The 23,521-nt window shown below is 44.0% G+C and overlaps 1 protein-coding gene across 1 annotated transcript in view; it reads left to right on the forward strand.

Moving 5' to 3' along the window:
• Positions 1-16,909: 16,909 nt before the first annotated feature.
• The window catches only part of osbp2a (oxysterol binding protein 2a), a gene marked incomplete at both ends in the record, with an annotated part of 23,428 nt that continues 16,816 nt past the window's right edge, over positions 16,910-23,521 (forward strand). Inside the window, 2 exons of the mRNA XM_083657598.1 lie at positions 16,910-17,070; positions 17,995-18,200. Of these exons, the coding sequence (XP_083513724.1) occupies positions 16,910-17,070; positions 17,995-18,200 (367 nt within the window). The remainder of the gene's footprint in view (positions 17,071-17,994; positions 18,201-23,521) is intronic.

Here is a 23,521-nt window from a genome sequence, read left to right on the forward strand (position 1 = left end):
TGTAGTACGCCACGCGAACCCCTCCGCCATTTTGATTAAAACATTTATCACAGATATAATTTTTTGGGGTGATACATTTTACTTTTTTATACTGTACATAAACACATGATAACACAAGCACACACACACACAAACACGCACGCACGCACACACACACACACACACACACACACACACACACACACACACACACACACACAGTACATACCGCTTACATAAATACTCAAATGCCCCTTCCACCAGATAACAATTCATGTTTACTCTCCAGTGTGGATTATAATGTGTCTCTTCAAGTTTCCTTTATGAGCAAAACCTTTACCACAGACTGAGCAATTACTGTAACAATTTTATTACACACAACAAAACGTTGCAACTTTTCATAAACTTTCAAGGATTTGAACAATTCCATGAGTTTTACAGACCTGGAAAACAAGATTTTGAAATCCCATGACTTTTCCAGGTTTTCCATGGCCGTGGAAACCCTGAGTTAAATGTTTCTCTCTTCAAGTCTAATTTACAACCAAAACCTTTACCACAGACTGAGCAATAAAATTGTTTACTCTCTTGTGTGGATTATCATGTGTGTCTTCAAGCGTCCTTTTTTACCAAAACCTTTACCACAGACTGAGCAAATAAATGGTTTATCTCCTGTGTGGACTATCATGTGTGTCTTCAAGCGTCCTTTTCGACCAAAACCTTTACCACAGACTGAGCAAATAAATGGTTTATCTCCTGTGTGGACTATCATGTGTGTCTTCATGTTTACTTTCTGACCAAAACGTTTACCACAGAGTGAGCAAATACATTGTTTATCTCCTGTGTGGATTATCATGTGTATCTTCAAGCCTTTCTTATGAGCAAAACCTTTACCACAGACTGAGCAATTAAATTGATAATCTCCTGTGTGGACTATCATGTGTGTCTTCAAGGTTTCTTTACGACCAAAACTTTTACCACAGACTGAGCAATTAAATTGTTTATCTCCTGTGTGGACTATCATGTGTGTCTTCAAGTCTGCTTTACGACCAAAACCTTTAGCACAGACTGAGCAAATAAATGGTTTATCTCCTGTGTGGACTATCATGTGTGTCTTCAACTGTCCTTCATGACCAAAACTTTTACCACAGACTGAGCAATTAAATTGTTTATCTCCTCTGTGGACTATCATGTGTTTCTTCAAGTTTCCATTATGACCAAAACCTTTACCACAGACTGAGCAATTAAATTGTTTATCTCCTGTGTGGACTATCATGTGTCTCTTCAAGTCTGCTTTATGACCAAAACCTTTACCACAGACTGAGCAATTAAATTGTTTATCTCCTGTGTGGACTATCATGTGTGTCTTCAATTCTGCTTCACGACCAAAACTTTTACCACAGACAGAACAAATAAATTGTTTTTCCCCCGTGGGGACTATCATGTGTGTCTTCAAGTAGTCTTTACGAGAAAAACCTTTACCACAGACTGAGCAATTAAATTGATAATCTCCTGTGTGGACTATCATGTGTTTCTTCAAGGTGACTTTATAACCAAAACTTTTACCACAGACTGAGCAATTAAATTTATCTCGTGTGTGGATTATCATGTGTCTCTTCAAGTGTGCTTCATAACCAAAACCATTACCACAGACTGAGCAATTCAATTGTTTATCTCCTGTGTGGACTATCATGTGTCGCTTCAAGTGTGCTTCATTAGCAAATATTTTACCACAAACTGAGCAGCTGAAGTGTTTGTTCCCAATAACTTCACTGTTTATATGTGAGCCTAAACCTGACTGAAGTTCACTAGTTTCCACCCATTCATCATCATTGTCTTCAGTCTTGTCATCACTAGTTGCTTGTGAATTACTAGCTTGATATAAGTATATCAAGTTATTTGCTGGTTCTGATACTCCACAGTCCTCTCCATCAGCTTCTGTTTTCATCTGTTCAGTTGAGCAGCTGGCTACAGGCTCTGCCTCTCTGTTCTCCTCAGTTTGGCTTTGATGAAGCTGTGAGGACTGAGGTTTCTCTTCCTCCTCTTCACTCTTCACAGGGACAACAGATAATGGGAACTTGGTATCAGCCTCCTCCAGCCGTTGAAGCTGCTCTCCCTCCCTCCTGATCCAGAGTTCCTCCTGTTCCTCTTTAATGTCTGGGGGCTCTGGGTCCTCCTGAAGTTGCTCTCCCTCCCTCCTGATCCAGAGTTCCTCCTGTTCCTCTTTCATGTCTGGGGGCTCTGGGTCCTCCTGAAGCTGCTCTCCCTCCCTCCTGATCCAGAGTTCCTCCTGTTCCTCTTTAATGTCTGGGGGCTCTGGGTCCTCCTGAAGCTGCTCTCCCTCCCTCCTGATCCAGAGTTCCTCCTGTTCCTCTTTAATGTCTGGGGGCTCTGGGTCCTCCTGAAGCTGCTCTCCCTCCTGACTGATCCAGAGTTCCTCCTTGATGTCAGGGTGGTCTGGGTCCTCCTGAAGCTGGTCTCCATCCCTCCTGATCCAGAGTTCCTCCTGTTCCTCTTTAATGTCTAGGGGCTCTGGGTCCTCCTGAAGCTGCTCTCCCTCCCTCTTGATCCAGAGTTCCTCCTGTTCCTCTTTAATGTCTGGGGGCTCTGGGTCCTCCTGAAGCTGCTCTCCCTCCCTCTTGATCCAGAGTTCATCCTGTTCCTCTTTAATGTCTGGGGGCTCTGGGTCCTCCTGAAGCTGCTCTCCCTCCCTCCTGATCCAGAGTTCATCCTGTTCCTCTTTAATGTCTGGGGGTTCTGGGTCCTCCTGAAGCTGCTCTCCCTCCTGACTGATCCAGAGTTCCTCCTGTTCCTCTTTAATGTCTGGGGGTTCTGGGTCCTCCTGAAGCTGCTCTCCCTCCTGACTGATCCAGGGTTCCTCCTGTTCCTCTTTGATGTCTGGGTCCTCCTGAAGCTGCTCTCCCTCCCTCCTGATCCAGAGTTCCTCCTGGTCGAGACTGGGGCTCCACTCCTGCTGCTCAGCAGGAACTAACAGCTGCTGGAGGTCTGGAGGCAAGGCTTCTCTGTGCCGCACAGCATCCAGCAGTTTATCTTCATCAGCCGCTGTTAGGCGCTGCTTGACCACAGCTCTCAGCTTCTGGACTTTAGACATTTAAATTTTCACACAGTGACAGGAACTTTTCCTCCTGAACTTTACTGACAAACTTCCTTCAAAGCTCCAATAGCTTCACAGCTAACGTTAGCTTCACAGCTAAACCATTCACCTGAGTCCATTGAGTCTTCTTCCTCTGATCAACGGAGCCTCGGTTCCACTTCTTATATCCGTGATAATATCATCCGCACATACGAGTCTTCTGTTTGTAAATTAAACTTCTTAAAGTATTATAAACGGGACATACTATGCTACTGCTAGTGCTAACGTTACTCTCGTTACAAGAACGTTTGCATGATGGCAGCTTCAACACGTGACCCAATACCCAGAATGCCTTGCGGTAAGAAATGCGAGCGGGCTCGGGTAGTCTCTTAAAACAGACTGTCTTATCTACATCCGGCGGATGCAGCTATATACAGTCTGTACTTCGTGGGGGAGAATCCAACGGAAAAGGAAGTTGAAAGGCGGGACTTCCGCTCATTCGTCCAATCAGAATTTAACATTAGCTAACTAGCTGTATACTGCTGTAGCTATCGTTAGCTAACGCTGATTAGTAAGACGAACGATAAGCTCAGTAACGTTAGCAACTTACCTCATCACTTTCGTTTAACTCTGGAATAAGTGCACGTCTTGCACGAGGTTCCTCCAAGCCGCGGATACATCGTTTACGTCTATCAGGGTCTTCTTTCACCGGTTTCGTCGGCGTAGCTTCCATGGTAATTCTAAAGCACTGCTAGCATTAGCAACCTGCATCGGTTTAAGTTTCCGGGGGGAACATATTTTTCGTGGACACGCGTGTCGTGATTGGTCAGATTCCGTCGAACTTCCTTCCGTTCTGAAGGTTTTTTTCACTACTTCCTTGTGCATGTTCTGGGGGTCTAACGTACAGACGGTATGGCGAGAGCATTTGAAAATTGCGGAAGCCAACTCGTCTGTTCTAAGAGACTAGGGCTCGGGGGGAAGGAGGTGATGGGGGAGGGGCGCAGTGAGAACCTGGTGAGAACACAACTAAACTGCTGCCTACACACAGTAGAGGTACGTTGCAAGCAGGTTGCAAGCCCCCAGGAATAGCGCTGGGCTGTGAAGCCATTTGAACATGGTGGCGAAGCTCTGTATTGCAAGTCACGTGACGCCATGTAGGGAACATTTGTGCCCTGGTACACGGACTGTTTTGTATGTTACACTTCCTGTTTCCTGTTTAGTTCCTGTCTGGCCGTAGCAACAACATGTCTGTTTATTGCTTCTGTTATTAAACAGCCTGCAAAGAGAACTGCGTTCTTATTTACCATGCAGACCAGAAAGGAACATTCCCATCCACTTGCATGGGGACCGAATGCATGGGTGGGCGTGGCACGTCCCCTATCCAGTTCTTTTAATACATCCATGGTACGTTGAGGTAGGATATTGTGTGTGTGTGTGTGTGTGTGTGTGTGTGTGTGTGTGTGTGTGTGTGTGTGTGTGTGTGTGTGTGTGTGTGTGTGTGTGCGTGCGCGCGCGCGTGTGTGTGTGTGTGTGTGCGTGTGTGCGCTTGTGTGTGTGTCTGGTGGTGAGAGTCCTTGAGTAGGTGGGAGAGAGAGAGAGAGAGAGAGACAGAGGAGATAAATAAGGAATTTGGCCTTGAAATATTCCACACTCCATTGGGTGAAATGTAGCCTCCAGCATCCAGCCAAAAACACAGAGTGAAGCTAGTTTGCAACATCCACTTTATTACAACAGTGTGAAAAGCATGACATCACATTTGATAACCTCAGGGCAGTGGCCGGTGTCTGCAGCCTCCTGACCGTGTGCTCCTCCTCTGGTTTCAGCTCAACCCAAGTATCAGCTCATTCCAGCGGCGCTTCGTCAGCGAAATCAAGAGATGCGAGGAGATGGAGAGGATTCTGGGTAAGACAGCGCAGCAGCCGGGGGGACGCATCACGTGGGCGTACACCTGGGCAAAGTGTCATCTAGACCGCACACAGCTGACTGGCTGATCCAGTGCTGCAAAAAAAAACTCAGAGACCTAGACGTTGTTCATTTGGCTATATGTCAAAACAGTTTGCCATCTGTGAGTGAGATACTGAGTTCACCCGAGAGCAGTGGTTCTCAAAGTGGGGCCCGGGGGCCTTGAGGGGGTCCCCGGCAAAAATGGCGATCATTTATTTATTGTCACTAATGCCATCCATAAGTGACACAATGACAGAATGTATGACTAGTACGGTCATGGGTTTCATACACTTCTTTCTGTAATAAAACATCTAAAAGCAAAATAATCATATCAGATGGGGGACCGGACCCTGGGACTAAATCTTATCAAATGGGGGTCCGTGGTCTAATATGTGTCTGTTTAGGGGTCCTTGACGTGAAAATGTTTGAGAACCACACTGCACTACAGATGACTAGTGGAAACATTGTAGCTTGAACTTGCTTTCATGTTTCATTATTCACTTATCATAATATGTTTGCTATACTTTCTCTGTGGACAGGATACCTTTTGAGAGAGATCCAAAAGGCCAACATAGCCGTTCCAGAAGAAGATGAAAGTCCAGTCGCCCCTCCGCCCAAACAAGTCCTCGAGATCATGGTCAGTTTGCTGCGTGTGTTGTGTCATTCATGTGTTTTCCACAACAGTTAGTTGGGCTCGGGTCATTTCGTTGGACAGGTCGTGCTGATAGAGATCGATCACTCTGCTTCACAAAACAGTTTGCTTGGTCGTCGAGTAGAATCCTAAGGGAACTGTTTTTTTTGGCGGAGACTAATAAAAGGCAAAAATCATAATCTGTTGTCTCAAATGACTTGATAATTAGCTTTCTTTACTAGAACTCTTGTATAGAAGCAATGTCACACTCAAGGTTGCGCCGATACCGTGTATCGGCAAGTCTGTAATTAGGGATGCACCCATCCACATTTTTTCACTTCCGATCCGATTCCGATACCTGAATTTGGATATCTGCCGATACCGATATTATGCCGATACCAATATTTTTCTTGAATATACAGTATAGGCAAAGATTTGGCCAATTAAGATTTTTTTTTTAAATATACCTTGCAAAAAGCTGAGAAAATTAAGAAAATATACAAGGCAAAGAAGGATACTATTATACATGGGCAAATTACAGGCAGCTGGAATTGCAAAACATTTTTTTATTTTATTTTTTTATTCCGATCCGATCCGTGAATTAGTGCCAATATCGGCACCCGATACCGATATTGGATCGGATCGGCCCCATCCCTATCTGTAATTATGCCTACGACCAAAGTAAATCCTTGGTGATATTTAGTATAACAGCACCGAGCACTCCCTCTCATGTGACATTGCTTAATTGTGATTGATGATTGGTTATGTGATTTATCTACAGTATGAATACGTTTTAAGCACTGTGTCTATTGATGGCAATGGTGATAATGTCACGTATATGAGGCCACATCATGTCCGTATCGTATCGTATCGTATTGTATCGGTTAACAATGTGCGCTGTTGAATCTTAGCAGCTCAAGTGAACCTGAGCAGCTTTTCCAGCTGGAGAAGAACGAGTTAGGGGCCGTTCGTTTACACGGCAACGGTCCTAAAACATCACACTTTTGTTGTGGTTTGGCCTTTTACTCTGCGTTTTTGAAGATCTGAAAACGCTGAAACCGGGTTCCAGAGTACAATCTTTCAAACACCACTGTTATGTCGCCGTGTGAACTGGCAATTATTCAATTCTTGTGAAAACTGTGACGCCACGTTACGTTTTCAGCCTAATAGGCTTAAAGGCACGAATAGAGGAACAGGAAATAGATCTCAACAGTCACATGACACGCACAATACAGCATTTTCAATCGTTTTTTGCAGATCCGCGTAGACGAGGATCGGAATCACAAACGCGGATCGAAAAGGCCAAACCGCAACAAAAGTTTGCCATTTTATGCAGCGAGTGTTGTCGTCTCTGAACGAGGCCTTTAGCTGCTGGTGGTGATGTGATGTGTGTGATGTTCAGGAGCAGCTGCAGAGGCTGGAGATGGAGCTCAGCGAGGTGGCCAGGAACAAAGAGAAGCTCCAGAGGAACCTGCTGGAGCTCACCGAGTACACGCACATGTTGAAGATCACGCGGACCTTCGTCCACAGCCGCTCGAGAGTGAGTGTGTTCCTGTTCAGCCTCTGTGTGACTCATCATGTATCTCCTCCGCTCTTCACTAAGAAACATCCTGTTTTCCCGTCTCTCTGTGATTTGTGACAGAGGTAGAAGTACTACTGCCTGCTTGAATTGATGACACAGCCACAATGCAGGACAAACAGCACCTGAGTCACACAGACTGCCGGTTCAAAAAAAGGGATCCAGGGAAGGTCAAGGCAACAATGATGTTTACGCCAGACAGACAGACAGACAGACAGGTAGACAGACAGACAGACAGACAGGCAGACAGACAGACAGACAGACAGACAGACAGGCAGACAGACAGACAGACAGACAGACAGACAGACGGGCGTTCAGGAAATTAAACATTGCATTCCAAAGTGTAAACGGCACAGTGGCACAGTGGGTTTGCACATATTAAAAGCACTCCACCACCGCAGAGACCCCGGGGTTCAATTCCCGGGAAGCGGTACTTCCGGCTTGGTCAGACGTTCCTACAGACACAGTTGGTCGTGTCTGCGGGTGGGAAGCCAGTGGGGTATGTGTCCTGGCTGCTGCACTAGCGCCTCCTCTGGTCGGTCGGGGGGCACCTGTTCGGGGGGGGGCGGTTGGGACTGGGGAGGGGATCATCCCACGGCCCTACGTCCTGCTGGTGAAACGCCTCGCTGTCAGGTGAAAAGAAACAGCTGGCAACTGCACTTGTGTCGGAGGAAGCATGTGCTAGTCTACGGCTCTCCGCAGATTGACAGAGGGGGTGGAGCAATGACTGGGACAGCAGGGGGAAATTGCCAAGTATAACTGTAGAAAACTGGGGGAAAATGTTCTTTCTATATTCAGCACAAGGCTCTTGGCCCGCAGTATGAAGAATTCCCCACTATGGAGACAGACTCTGTGACCGGATGCACCAGTATGCAGAGCAGTGTTGCCAGATGGCAAATGTTGAATTATCGTACCAGAGGGTCAAAATTATCGTTTTTGGAGTGAAATTATCGTACGCCCCCTCCCCAGCGCGGCGCGCCTTCGGCGCGCCAAAGTCGGGGGGACTGCGGCTGATCACAGGCTACTTTTTGGACTTGGCATGATCTTTCAACACTGTGATCTCAGCCTGCGTTGCAACAACAACAAAACACCCTGCACGTATTGGCTGCAAATATGTTGTTTGAAGAGATGATTGTATAAACAGATAGAGTGATAGACGTAGGATTCGTCTAAGTGTCACAAAATGATGAAATTATCGTACATTTGGGGGATTTTGGGATTATTGATCGTACATCGTACAGAGGTCGAAATTATCGTACAAATACGATAATTATCGTACGTCTGGCAACGCTGATGCAGAGACTCGGAGCCAAGCTGGGGTGAGCTTTAAAGGAACCGTTCGCCCAAAAATGCCATCATCTATACTCACCCTCATGCCAGTTGAAACTAGGGATGTCACGATACTAGAATTTCTACTTCGATAACGATACCCAGGAAAATATCGATACTCGATACCATTTTAGATACCACAGGGAGGGGTTGGATGATGACACATCAAGAGGCATAAAAATAAAGTTAGACAGATGGACGGACAGACGCACACTTCAACATAATCTAGGTCTGATCAAACTTTGTATTCTGGTTCCAGGCTTCTACAGTTGCCCCCGTCCAGCGCGGCAGGGCTTCTTGCTGTGAGAGGAAGCGGCCGTCAAGGCTAAGCGGGGCAGGTGCCTAGTTTTCCTCAACCCCGAAACCTGGTGAATTACCTTGGGGAGCCTTGCGTGAGGCAGCTCGCTTTGTCGGGTAAGCTGGTTCATTGTACCTGTACTTAATTGGCTTATATTTGTCCCATAGGTAATATAACATTGCTGTGCTCTGTTATGCTGTGTAGTGGGTAAGCCACGGCTGTGGTTCCCACGTTCCCTCCCCTGCCCTGCGGGAAGCTGCATCGGCGTGGGCCATACATACCTCAGTGGCCACCGGTCCGGTGTCTGCTGCTCTGTCTCCATACTGTATGCTGTGTAGCAACTGATGCTCCAACCCAGCAACACCACAACTTATTAATTAAGTTTAGTTTGTTTCTTTTTCTTTTGTTATATCTGTGACTGGGGCGGTGTCCTATAAACTCTACTTATACGCCCACAGTCGAGTGTGTGTGTGTGTGTGTGTGTGAGGAGTGATGGAATGATGTGTATGCGTTTATTTTCTGTCTGTATATATGTAGAGCTGTGAGTATTTTATGGTCTGGTTCAGTCACCTACTGTATAGGCTATTACAGCACACCACTAATTAAAGCTGTAGGCTAACTGCTCTTTGTCTCCCTCCTTCACAGGCGTTTGGGCACCGTATGGCAGACTTTTGGTGGCGGCACTGTCTTCCCCTTCTACTCGTTTGGTAAAGCACTGGGTGGTTTGATTTGTGACTTTGTTGTTGTGAGTATTTAATTTTGATCTGCTTTTCTGTAGTCTGCCCATGGCGTGTAAGCCCCTTGCACTGTGTATCTCCAGGAGGTGATCGCTTAGCCGTTGCACTCGCTTGATTAACGTGGAAATTATAGCCTATGTTGTAACCCCAACCAGTGTACTGAACAACCAGAAACATATTTTTGTAGGAAACTGTTTGATTGTGTCTCTCTGGTTTTAAACTTGTCAGAATTGTCAAAAGAAAATAAACTTATATTATATTTTTGGAAGTCCGTCTCTTGTCCAGTGTGTTTTGAATCTGTGTTTGCCTTTTTGGTATCAAAGTGTACATTCAGTAAGCATTTTAGCTATTTCCTGGGGTGCAATTCCCCAGGTGGCGTTGTGGCTCTTTTATGACCTGGTCACATTAGGTTAAAAAATAATTAATAAAAAGATATCGAAATAGATTCACGGGTTTCGCCATAGTTGTTTTGAATGAGGCGAATGAGGAGCGGTGCCGCTTGACCCCGGAGGTGACGCGGGTTGAAAGACTGTCGTCAGTCTTAACAACCATTTAAATTTAAATTTCCATTTACTGTAAGACAGTGACTCTGAATCAATACCAGAAATGATTATTATAGACAAATAGACACAGCTGCTCTTTATATTGGTTTTTAGTGTGTTGGTGTCACTGCATCATGGAAGCTATTGAACTAAAACAGGAATTTTCCATAAAAATATGAATATAAAATACAAGAAGCACTAAAATCGACACAAGTTAGAGCTATGTTACGTCAATAGATACAGAGAATCAATTTGCCGTTATATGTTACATTACATGGAAGGTTATCCACAGGAAGATTACTGTAACAATTTCATTACACACAACATTTCATGACTTTTCATAAACTTTCAAGGATTTGAACAATTCCATGAGTTTTACAGGCCTGGAAAACAAGATTTGGAAATGCCATGACTTTTCCAGGTTTTCCATGGCCGTGGGAACCCTGAGTTAAATGTTTCTCTCTTAAAGTCTCCTTTACAACCAAAACCTTTACCACAGACTGAGCAATTCAATTGTTTACTCTCCTGTGTGGACTATCATGTGTCTCTTCAAGTTTCCTTTCTCACCAAAACCTTTACCACAGACTGAGCAATTAAATTGTTTATCTCCTGTGTGGACTATCATGTGTTTCTTCAAATCCCCTTTATGACCAAAACCTTTACCACAGACTGAGCAATTAAATTGTTTATCTCCTGTGTGGACTAGGGATGTTCATCAATTTTCGAAAATCGATAATTGATCGTTAAGGAATGGAATCGATCATGTGGAATTTTTATTGATTATTGTTATTATTATTATTTTTTTTGCGGACTAAGTTTGGGTGGAATTCGTTCCTCCTCGCCCCACTCCATTGCACAGCCGACTAACGTGAGGTGGAGCTTCATATAGTTTCTAGTTTTCTGGCTGGGCACGGGCCTTTGTGCCAACAAAACTGTTTTAAACATGGGGAATTCACACCGGCATGCGCCGGGGACAGCAGAGTGTTGGAGAGGAGACACATTGAAATAAAGAGTTAATTGAGGAGAACACGTTGTCTTTCGTATTTTCTGCCATAGGCATTCATTTTGTAAAAAAAAAAAAAATAATAATAATATGATAGATAATCGATAATTGATCGTTAATTTTTCCCGATTTTCGATTATGGAAAATTTTCAAAATGAACATGGGGATGTTCATTTTACACACTAGGGAGTGTGGACTATCATGTGTCTTTCCAACTGTCCTTTACGACCAAAACCTTTACCACAGACTGAGCAATTAAATTGTTTATCTCCTGTGTGGACTATCATGTGTGTCTTCAAGGTTTCTTTACGACCAAAACTTTTACCACAGACTGAGCAATTAAATGGTTTATCTCCTGTGTGGACTATCATGTGTGTCTTCAAGTGTCCTTTATGACGAAAACCTTTACCACAGACTGAGCAATTAAATGGTTTATGTCCTGTGTGGACTATCATGTGTCTCTTCAAGTCTCCATTACGACCAAAACTTTTACCACAGACTGAGCAGCTGAAGTGTTTCTTCTTTGGAACTTCACTGTTTTTCTGTGAGTCTAAACCTGACTGAAGTTCACTAGTTTCCATCCATTCTTCATCACTGTGTTCAATCTCAGGTTCAGAAGAGTCTGAAGTCTTGTCATCACTAGTTGTTTGTAAATTACTAGCTGGATCAAAGTTCCTGGCTGGTTCTGATACTCCACAGTCCTCTCCATCAGCTTCTGTTTTCATCTGTTCAGTTGAGCAGCTGGCTAGAGGCTCTGCCTCTCTGTTCTCCTCAGTTTGGCTTTGATGAAGCTGCGCGGACTGAGGTTTCTCTTCATCATCTTCACTCTTCAAAGTGACAACAATGAATGGGAACTTGGTGATATCAGCCTCCTCCAGCCCTTGAAGCTGCTCCCCCTCCTGACTAATCCAGAGTTCCTCCTGTTCCTGTTTAATGTCTGGGGGCTCTGGGTCCTCCTGGTCCAGACTGGGGCTCGACTCCCGCTGGCCGTGGACTACCCGCCGTGTGTGGACTATCATGTGTCTCTTCAAGTTTCCTTTTTCACCAAAACCTTTACCACAGACTGAGCAATTAAATTGTTTATCTCCTGTGTGGACTATCATGTGTGTCTTCAAGTGTCCTTTATGACCAAAACCTTTACCACAGACTGAGCAATTAAATTGTTTATCTCCTGTGTGGACTATCATGTGTTTCTTCAAGTTTGCTCCTTGACCAAAACCTTTACCACAGACTGAGCAATTTAATTGTTTATCTCCTGTGTGGACTATCATGTGTCTCTTCAAGTCTCTGTTATTAACAAAACCTTTACCACAGACTGAGCAATTAAATGGTTTATCTCCTGTGTGGACTATCATGTGTGTCTTCAAGGTTCGTTTATGACCAAAACCTTTACCACAGACTGAGCAATTAAATTGTTTATCTCCTGTGTGGACTATCATGTGTGTCTTCAAGGTTTCTTTACGACCAAAACTTTTACCACAGACTGAGCAATTAAATGGTTTATCTCCTGTGTGGACTATCATGTGTGTCTTCAAGTGTTCTTTATGACGAAAACCTTTACCACAGACTGAGCAATTAAATGGTTTATGTCCTGTGTGGACTATCATGTGTTTCTTCAAGTCTCCATTACGACCACAACCTTTACCACAGACTGAGCAAATAAATTGTTTATGTCCTGTGTGGACTATGATGTGTTTCTTCAAGTCTCCATTACGACCAAAACCTTTACCACAGACTGAGCAAATAAATTGTTTATGTCCTGTGTGGACTATCATGTGTCTCTTCAAGTATCCTTTATGACTAAAACCTTTACCACAGACTGAGCAATGAAATTGATAATCTCCTGTGTGGACCATCATGTGTGTCTTCAAGTTTACTTCCTGACCAAAACTTTTACCACAGACTGAGCAATTAAATTGTTTATGTCCTGTGTGGACTATCATGTGTCTCTTCAAGTCTCCATTACGACCAAAACTTTTACCACAGACTGAGCAGCTGAAGTGTTTCTTCTTTGGAACTTCACTGTTTTTCTGTGAGTCTAAACCTGAATGAGGTTCACTAGTTTCCATCCATTCTTCATCACTGTGTTCAATCTCAGGTTCAGAAGAGTCTGAAGTCTTGTCATCACTAGTTGTTTGTAAATTACTAGCTGGATCAAAGTTCCTGGCTGGTTCTGATACTCCACAGTCCTCTCCATCAGCTTCTGTTTTCATCTGTTCAGTTGAGCAGCTGGCTAGAGGCTCTGCCTCTCTGTTCTCCTCAGTTTGGCTTTGATGAAGCTGCGCGGACTGAGGTTTCTCTTCATCATCTTCACTCTTCAAAGTGACAACAATGAATGGGAACTTGGTGATATCAGCCTCCTCCAGCCCTTGAAGCTGCTCCCCCTCCTGACTAATCCAGAGTTCCTCCTGTTCCTGTTTAATGTCTGGGGGCTCTGGGTCCTCCTGGTCCAGACTGGGGCTCGACTCCCGCTGCTCAGCGGGACCCACAGGGTCCCGCTGGCCGTGGACTACCCGCCGTGTGTGGACTATCATGTGTCTCTTCAAGTTTCCTTTTTCACCAAAACCTTTACCACAGACTGAGCAATTAAATTGTTTATCTCCTGTGTGGACTATCATGTGTGTCTTCAAGTGTCCTTTATGACCAAAACCTTTACCACAGACTGAGCAATTAAATTGTTTATCTCCTGTGTGGACTATCATGTGTCTCTTCAAGTTTCCTTTATGATTAAAACCTTTACCACAGACTGAGCAATGAAATTGATAATCTCCTGTACTGTGGACTAGCATGTGTGTCTTCAAGTGTCCTTTTTGACTAAAACCCTTCGCACAGAATGAGCAATTAAATTGTTTATGTCCTGTGTGGACTATCATGTGTCTCTTCAAGTCTCCATTACGACCAAAACTTTTACCACAGACTGAGCAGCTGAAGTGTTTCTTCTTTGGAACTTCACTGTTTTTCTGTGAGTCTAAACCTGAATGAGGTTCACTAGTTTCCATCCATTCTTCATCACTGTGTTCAATCTCAGGTTCAGAAGAGTCTGAAGTCTTGTCATCACTAGTTGGTTGTAAATTACTAGCTGGATCAAAGTTCCTGGCTGGTTCTGATACTCCACAGTCCTCTCCATCAGCTTCTGTTTTCATCTGTTCAGTTGAGCTGCTGGCTAGAGGCTCTGCCTCTCTGTTCTCCTCAGTTTGGCTTTGATGAAGCTGTGAGGACTGAGGTTTCTCTTCCTCATCTTCACTCTTCAAAGTGACAACAATGAATGGGAACATCCTTTCATCATCACTGTCTTCAGTCTCAGAAGAGTCTGAAGTCTTGTCATCACTAGTTGGTTGTGGATTACTAGCTGGATATAAGTGTATACGATATAAGTTCCTGGCTGGTTCTGATACTCCACAGTCCTCTCCATCAGCTTCTGTTTTCATGTGTTCAGTTGAGCTGCTGGCTAGAGGCTCTGCCTCTCTGTTCTCCTCAGTTTGGCTTTGATGAAGCTGAGGTTTCTCTTCCTCATATTCACCCTTCACAGGGACAACAGAGAATGGGAACTTGGTGATATCAGCCTCCTCCAGCCCTCGAAGCTGCTCCCCCTTCTGACTGATCCAGAGTTCCTCCTGTTCCTCTTTAATGTGTGGGGTCTCTGGGTCCTCCTGAAGCTGCTCTCCCTCCTGACTGATCCAGAGTTCCTCCTGTTCCTCTTTAATGTCTGGGGGCTCTGGGTCCTCCTGGTCCAGACTGGGGCTCGACTCCCGCTGCTCAGCGGGACCCGCAGTTAGGCGCTGCTTCACCACAGCTCTCAGCTTCTGGACTTTAGACATTTTGATTTCCACACAGTGACAGGACGTTTCCCCCCTGAACCATTTACTGACAAACGGTATCCTTCACAGCTCAAACAGCTCCACAGCTAACGTTAGCTCCACAGCCATGGAGTTCACAGCTAATACAGCTAACATTAGCTTCACAGCTAAACCATTCACCTTAAGAGGAGCTTCTTCTTCCCCTCAAGAGTTAAACGGAGCTCCTGTTCCAGTTTATATATCGTGATAATATCATCCGCACACACTTCTGTTTGTAAATCAAACTTCTGGAAGGGTATAACTGGGGAAATAGTACGCTACTGCTCCTCCTTTCAGGAATTGCATACACGCAGATGCGCCATCTTGCGTTACGTCACACAAAAAAACGCGGGGGGAGGGGAGCGCGTGAAATTCACGTCTTCGACAGTCACGCCCACCGTGGGGGAAACCATGAGGCGGGGGTGTGTGTGTGTGTGTGGGGGGGGGGGGGGGGGGGGTACTGGGGGTCTATCGAGATTAAATCATGTCCTGTGCGCGACCAACTGAAAAAGTTGGTCACTCACGTCAGTGCTGCCTGTGGAAAAGTTATTAGTCTGGAACCCTGCCGCTATGGATCATTTCCTCAGGGCATTACATTCATTGAGATACAGGTGAATTGTTTTTCTGCTGTTGGCTTTGAGTAGCCTATTCATTGGCTGTGCTGTCAATACTGTTGAGAGATGCAGGTGAATGTAGGCCTATGTCTTAATTATTATTCTTATCTTATTTATTATTCTGCCCTTAGCCTAATTGTGCCTTCATTGCGCGGTGACATTGTATGTGTCCAGGAGTGAGTGGGATGTTCAATTGGGGATTTGTTTAAGTAACTGTATGATTGATGTTACCTTACCCTTGCCATATAAATAAATAAATAAATAAATAAATAAATAAATAAATAAATAAATACATAGCCTAAATAAATAAATAAATAAATAAATAAATAAATAAATAAATAAATAAATAAATAAATACATACATACATACGGTACATACATACATACATACATACATACGGTACATACATACATACATACATACATACATAGGCCTACATACATACATAGCCTACATACATACATACATAAATAAATAAATACATAGCCTAAATAAATAAATAAATAAATAAATAAATAAATAAATAAATAAATAAATACATACATACATACGGTACATACATACATACATACATACATACGGTACATACATACATACATACATACATACATACGGTACATACATACATACATACATACATACATACATAGGCCTACATACATACATAGCCTACATACATACATACATAAATAAATAAATAAATAAATAAATAAATAAATAAATAAATAAATAAATAAATAAATAAATAAATAAATACATGTTAAAACAGGGGTGAGTCATGCAAATGATGTAGATGCCATACCCTGGGGCAACCAACCACCCCATCGCACCCTCCACCTCAAACTCTGAACCCAGACCCTGCCTGCACCCATCCTGCCAGCGTGCAGAGCCCTCTTCCAGTAATGCACGTCATCATGCTCTCTCCGCAACATCGACACATTGTGTTAACGCAGTTAAAATCCACGCATTCGTCGTATCCTTTACGCAGCCCTGCCTAATGTTATGTTGTGTTATTATTATCCTAACATTTTAACCGCGCCGGAGCGATAGATTTCTGCCTTGTTATTATCACCCAGTAGCCTATAGGCTAGGGGGGGCTGGCTGCATCTCTACCTGAAAGATACCCCACTCTCTCATCAGCACCGCAAGCTAGCTTACAGCAGCATCCCCCCCGGAGCCTGGAGGAGCAGTCACGCTGCAGTGTATGGCACGTTAGAGAGATAGCTGGCTCACGTAGCAGCGAGCTAACGGTGTAACGTTACAGCTGCTGCTGCTGTCGACTCAACACAACTGCACCGCCTGGAGCCGCTGATAACGAGGAGCAAATGAACGAGCTGATGAGGAGTCTGCCCTCCCCGACTCTCTCGGGGATCCGTCTCCCCGGCGTGGACACCTGCAAAGGCTGGCTCTTTAAATGGACCAACTACCTGAAGGGCTACCAGCGGCGATGGTTCGTCCTCAGCAACGGCCTCCTGTCATACTACAGGTAGCCTAACGTTCACGGTTAACTTGACTGCCGAGAAAAGTGGAAATTATTTTAAAGTAGGCCTAAGGTTAGATGATCTGCACTGCAGACAGGAGTTTTACCAAAGTTTATTATACAAAACAAACAACACCTCGACCTGGATTGGTTCCTCAGGTGCATTATTCATTAGGCTACAGTAGCTCATGTAATTTAAGTAGCCACATCACTGTCACAAACAGCACCTGACATGGTGACTATTATGACATCATGCCTTTTATAATTCATATTTTTCTTTACATTAGACTTTTTCTCCTGGGTTGGCCTTGATGTTCTCTCTTATGGAAAAATACATTTATTTATGTATTTATTTAGGCTCATCCTTTTTTGTATCAATGTTATGTTTTTTTTTTTTCATGGATCATTATGATCAATTGAACATTGATGACTCCGGTTGAAACATTATTTGTAGCCTATAATAATAAGAGTGTGGTGGAGCAGAATTCTGTGTGTGTGTGTGGTGGACCTATTTTAAAATGATAAAAAACAAAAATCCAAATAAAAGAGACCTCCCGCACACTGTGTCCACTTGCAAAAAGGTTTATGAACAGAAATAATAACGTTTCGGTCCAAAGACGAAGACCTTCATCTGAATCTGATGAAGGTCAGTTCTCTTTTCTTTGGATTCAGTCGGGTTTTCCCTCCTCCGATGCACCTGTCCTTTTTAGGTGTGCAGAAGCTTTGTTACTACAAAAAAAATAACATTAAATGAAAGGATGCTGTAACATCACATTGGAGCCATGACACAGCAAGTGAGTCCTACATCAGCATGGAACTTAACATCTGGCTTAAGTGTTTATCTTCTGCTGCCATAATATATTTCTATTGAGGGCTCATGTTTATGTAGGTCAGCATATCCTGCCTCTCTGTATGTTTTGTGTCCTGTAGGACTCAGGCAGAGATGGCACACACTTGCCGTGGCACCATTCCCATGGCAACAGCACACATCGAGGTGGGTGACACCTGCCACTTGGTGTTGACCAGCGGGGGGCGGAGCTACCACCTGAAGGCCACCTCTGATGGAGAGTGTCAGCGCTGGATCTCAGCCCTGCAGCAGGCCAAGGCCAATGCCACTCACCTGATGCATCACTCAGGTGAAGATAGCTTGTTGATACTTCTGTGTGAACCACGTGTTGTAGACCAGGGCTTCTCAAAGCTTTGATGACCGAGGGCCAATTTAGGGCCCCAACATTGGATTGAGGGAACGCCCAAGAAAGAATACACACAAAACACAACACAACACAACACATGTGTAACCTGCATCGTGTTGACAGCTCTGGCAGCAACCCATGTTAAGGGCTTGTCCAGGGGTGGAGTGGGATTTGATCCGCCAACCTCCTGCTTCCAAAGCGCACACGCTAACTGCTACTATGCCAAGAGAGCTAAGCTGAGCCCACTAGAAAGACAGTAAACTTATCGAGAATCAAATATCATCATGGCACCTAACTCATCACGGGCCACCAGAAATGTTTTTCCGAGGGCCGCAATTGGCCCGTGGGCCCCACTTTGAGAACCCCTGTTGTAGACAGTTGGGATAACAAGGGCTTTTTCAAATCTAAATACAGTTGTGAGGAAATCTCGTTGTACCGTATCAATCAGTTGTACATTATTTTGACAGACGAGACGACGGATAACATTCACTGATGTTTCAATGTTTCAGTGTTTTCTGTCTCGCGGTGATTTTTGATCAGTTATGGCTTTAAAGGTGCACCATTTTTAAAGGGACAGCCCACCCTAAAATCCAAAATACATATTTTCCCTCTCACCTGTAGTGCTATTTATCCATCTCATTTTGTGTTAGTTACCTGAGTTTTGGAGATATCGTGCGTAGAGTTTCTGCCTTCTCTCCAATACAATGGAACTGGATGGCACTCGGCTTGTAGTGCTCGAAGCACACAAAAAATACAAATAAAATTTGAAAAACTCAACAGCATTGTCTCTTTCCAGAAATCATGACCCGGTTACTCAAGATAATGCACATCATTTGTTGTGAGCAGCTTCATGTAGGAACTATTTTCTTTTGACCAAACTACTCCCACTAGCTGCTGCTTCCCTACAGTAGCTGCTTCTATGCAGTCCCATGTAGGAACTAGCTAGCAGCTAGCGGGTGTAGTTCAGTCAAGAGAAAATAGTTCCTACATGAAACTGCTCATAACAAGGTCTGTGGATTATCTTGAGTAACGGGGTCATGATTTCTGGAAAGAGACATTGCTGTTGAGTTTATCAAATGTATTTCTTTGGCACCACAAGCCGAAGTGCCATCCAGTTCCATAGGTTGAGGCCACGTCTCGTCATAGACAGTCCGCATGTCTGGGCCCACAAACGCCCACAAAATGTTAAACGGCTGGCGCGCGAGTGGGGTAAAACTGCCCATATATCTCATGGGCTGACTCACCAAAAGACGGTGCTGCGGCTCTAAACTACAGGTTTGGGGGTTCTAGAGCAGAACACAAGATGTCTGCTCAGATGTGCGTTTACTGCGGTGGTTAAATCCCTGATCGTGTCTGCCTGGGCCGGGCTATCAGCTAAATTCTAACTTTGCTGAATGGATAGAAGGGGGGAATTTACCCCACCCTGACTCCGCCCCCAGGCTAACCCAGCGTCTATTGTGGGCGTTCCTAGAGCCTGTATGGGCGTTCCCAGACATGCGGACTGTCTCTATTGTTTTGGAGAGAAGGCAGAAACTCTGCGGCCGATATCTCCAAAACTCAGGCAAATAACACAAAACGATATAGATGGATAAATAACACTGCAGGTGAGAGGAAAAATATGTATTTTGGATTTTAGTGTGAGCTATCCCTTTAAGAATTCACAGATGTTATTCCTGTGACCCAGGATGTGTGTGTGTGTGTGTGTGTGTGTGTGTGTGTGTGTGTGTGTGTGTGTGTGTGTGTGTGTGTGTGTGTGTGTGTGTGTGTGTGTGTGCGTGCGTGCGTGCGTGCGTGCGTGCGTGCGTGTGTGTGTGTGTGTGTGTGTGAAATTGCACTGCTCTTTCCTAAAGATATAGAGAGAGATCCACTAAATGTGTTATTTCAGTGGGCTGTAAAATCTGCCACTGGTCCATAGACAATGAATAGGACCGTGCCTTTGTTGACCCATAACCATAAGACGTATAGTGTGGGTTCTTGCACACCTGTAATGAAATGGATTTTTTGGCATTTTTGCCTCGATAGTTCAAAGTAAAGAGAGACAGGAAAGATTGGGAGAGAGAGGGATCACATGCACCTAAGATGTTGGGTGGGATTCAGACCCAGGACGTCAGTTACACCACTGAACCACCAGGATGCCCTGTGAATTATTAAAATGTATGGCACTCTACCTAATGTTCCTCTGCTTACATGATTTGAAACCATTTGAAACTCTAATGCAGTGATACTCAACTTGCGGCCCGCGATGGAATTGCCAAAAAAAAATAAAAAAATGTTTTTTTACAGTGCACCTGAACGCAACATGCAAGATACCCGCTGAATAAGTGTCCAAATGTTCATGTCATTCTGGCCAATACTCCACTTCTGTCTGGAATATGGAATATCTTTCAATAATCTATGATTTAGATGCTAAATTGTCAAATACTGCCGTCTGCTCGCTACCCAGGCACTTATGTATGTACTTAACCTAACTAACCTAACCTAACTGCACAACATTGTCAGACTAAACTTCGGCTGACACCCCAAAAACCTACAATCCGCTACAAAAAAATGTATATTGTTTGTTTATTAACTGGCCCCTGGCCTTCTATCATTTCACGAAAGTGGCCCCCGGGCAAAGCAAGTTGAGTATCCCTGCTCTAACGTCTTACTTACATCTTAAAGATGCCAGTGTTGACAGACATTCTGCTCAATCCAATCCCCAATGAATGCATTGCAAACTAATCAGTGTCATCTTTAATTGTAATAGATTGTCCCTGTCCTTGTTCCTTTCAGGCAGTCCATTTTGACAAATTGCAGCAGGTCCCAGAATAAGTAGTGTTTAAATCACGGCGCTCCAGAGGACATAGAGGACAAACATAGTTCAGTTGGGAATAGATGGCTCTAAAGTTTGAGACGTAGGTCGCTAAATATAATATCAACTCAAAAAGTATGACAAAGCCAGCTCTGAATTCAAGGAAGAATACAAAACCAAGCACTCAATACACACTAATGTGACCAAGAACCACTACCTCACTGCACATCTGCACTTTTTCATCCCCAAACCGATGAGTGTTACAGGGCAGGAATTATACTGTACCAAGGCCCAAACGCCAGTGCCGTAGATGCACTAGAAAATGAAATAAAACAGTTCGCACACTGTAATTGCTCCAGGTGAACTTTCTTTGAATGCACCGGTGGTAACGTTTCGAGCAGGGTGACTGCTCTTCTTCAGTGGTAACGTTTCGAGCAGGGTGACTGCTCTTCTTCAGTGGTAACATTTCGGGCAGGGTGAATGCTCTTCTTCAGTGGTAACATTTCGGGCAGGGTGAATGCTCTTCTTCAGTGGTAACGTTTCGAGCAGGGTGACTGCTCTTCTTCAGCGGTAACGTTTCGAGCAGAGTGAATGCTCTTCTTCAGTGGTAACGTTTCGAGCAGGGTGAATGCTCTTCTTCAGTGGTAACGTTTTCGAGCAGGGTGAATGCTCTTCTTCAGTGGTAACGTTTCGAGCAGAGTGACTGCTCTTCTTCAGCGGTAACGTTTCGAGCAGAGTGAATGCTCTTCTTCAGTGGTAACATTTCGGGCAGGGTGAATGCTCTTCTTCAGTGGTAACATTTCGGGCAGGGTGAATGCTCTTCTTCAGTGGTAACGTTTCGAGCAGGGTGACTGCTCTTCTTCAGCGGTAACGTTTCGAGCAGAGTGAATGCTCTTCTTCAGTGGTAACATTTCGGGCAGGGTGAATGCTCTTCTTCAGTGGTAACGTTTCGAGCAGGGTGACTGCTCTTCTTCAGTGGTAACGTTTCGAGCAGGGTGACTGCTCTTCTTCAGCGGTAACGTTTCGAGCAGAGTGAATGCTCTTCTTCAGTGGTAACGTTTCGAGCAGGGTGAATGCTCTTCTTCAGTGGTAACGTTTTCGAGCAGGGTGAATGCTCTTCAGTGGTAACGTTTCGAGCAGAGTGAATGCTCTCCTTCAGTGGTAACGTTTCGAGCAGGGTGAATGCTCTTCTTCAGTGGTAACATTTCGAGCAGAGTGAATGCTCTCCTTCAGTGGTAACGTTTCAAGCAGAGTGACTGCTCTTCTTCAGTGGTAACGTTTCGAGCAGAGTGAATGCTCTTCTTCAGTGGTAACGTTTCGAGCAGAGTGAATGCTCTTCTTCAGTGGTAACATTTCGAGCAGGGAAACTCGTTTCCCAGCATCTCCTTCGTCATCGCCCTGCTGGACATCAACAGTAGTGAGAGATTTCTCCCACTGCCTCAAGGAACATCATGTGTTACTGGACATGGAACTAACTGTGCAGCCATCTTACATATGTGCTGTATCACACTGCAGCACTTCATTTTTAAATTAGGATATTCATTTTTTGAGGAAAAATGAGTAAAAAAGGGGTTTTAATAGCCGTTGGTTTTGGCCTTGCTGCTCTACATTTTGACCACAATGCCCCAATAAATGTATATTTATCAAAGGACAAAGTAGCCTTGCCCTAACTTAATTCCAGCTGTGTTATGTAAACAACAGGCCACAAGAGGGCAGTGGTGTTCAACATATGATGGCTCATTGGGGCTCGTGTGTGCAACATACCTTCCCTTGTCCCCCTCCCTCTCATCATACTATAATACTCATTGATAGTATATAGAATACAATGCAATACAATACAATATAACATAGCATAGCATAATATATACAATGACATACGGTACTGTGCAAAAGTCTTAGGCACATGTAAAAAAAAAAATCTATAAAGTGAAGATGCTTTCAAAAATAATGAAATGAAAAGTTTCTAAATATCCAAAAGTTTACTAGAAAGAGCAGTCTACTAATGCAGGAACATATATCGGACAAAATTGATATAATCAAGGGAAGAACAGTAAACGTTATCCCCCTGCCTTGAGTCAGTCCCATTCATTGTCATTCAAAGTTATCGTTACACTGTGACTATTTTAAATAAACAGACGGACGGATGGAGACTGATCCATAGTCGGCCCTTTGGCGGCCGGGGGGTAAAATCTAAGGTGCCTAAGACTTTTTGCACACTACTGTATATCATATCATCATATCATATCATATATACTGTATCATATAACATATAACATATAACATAATGTATAATATGATATATCATAACATGTATCATGTAATTTCATAACATAAAATAATAAATAAAAATAAAGAATCGTATATCATATCATAACATATTAATCATATATTAGTCATATATCATATATCATTTCTGTAGTGTCCTGAGCGGCACACATGTTCTGCTTGCGACTGTCGAGCCTCATTTTCTCTT

The sequence above is a fragment of the Poromitra crassiceps genome (genome assembly GCF_964638095.1).
Source record: "Poromitra crassiceps genome assembly, chromosome: 21".
NCBI classification, from domain to species: domain Eukaryota; kingdom Metazoa; phylum Chordata; class Actinopteri; order Beryciformes; family Melamphaidae; genus Poromitra; species Poromitra crassiceps.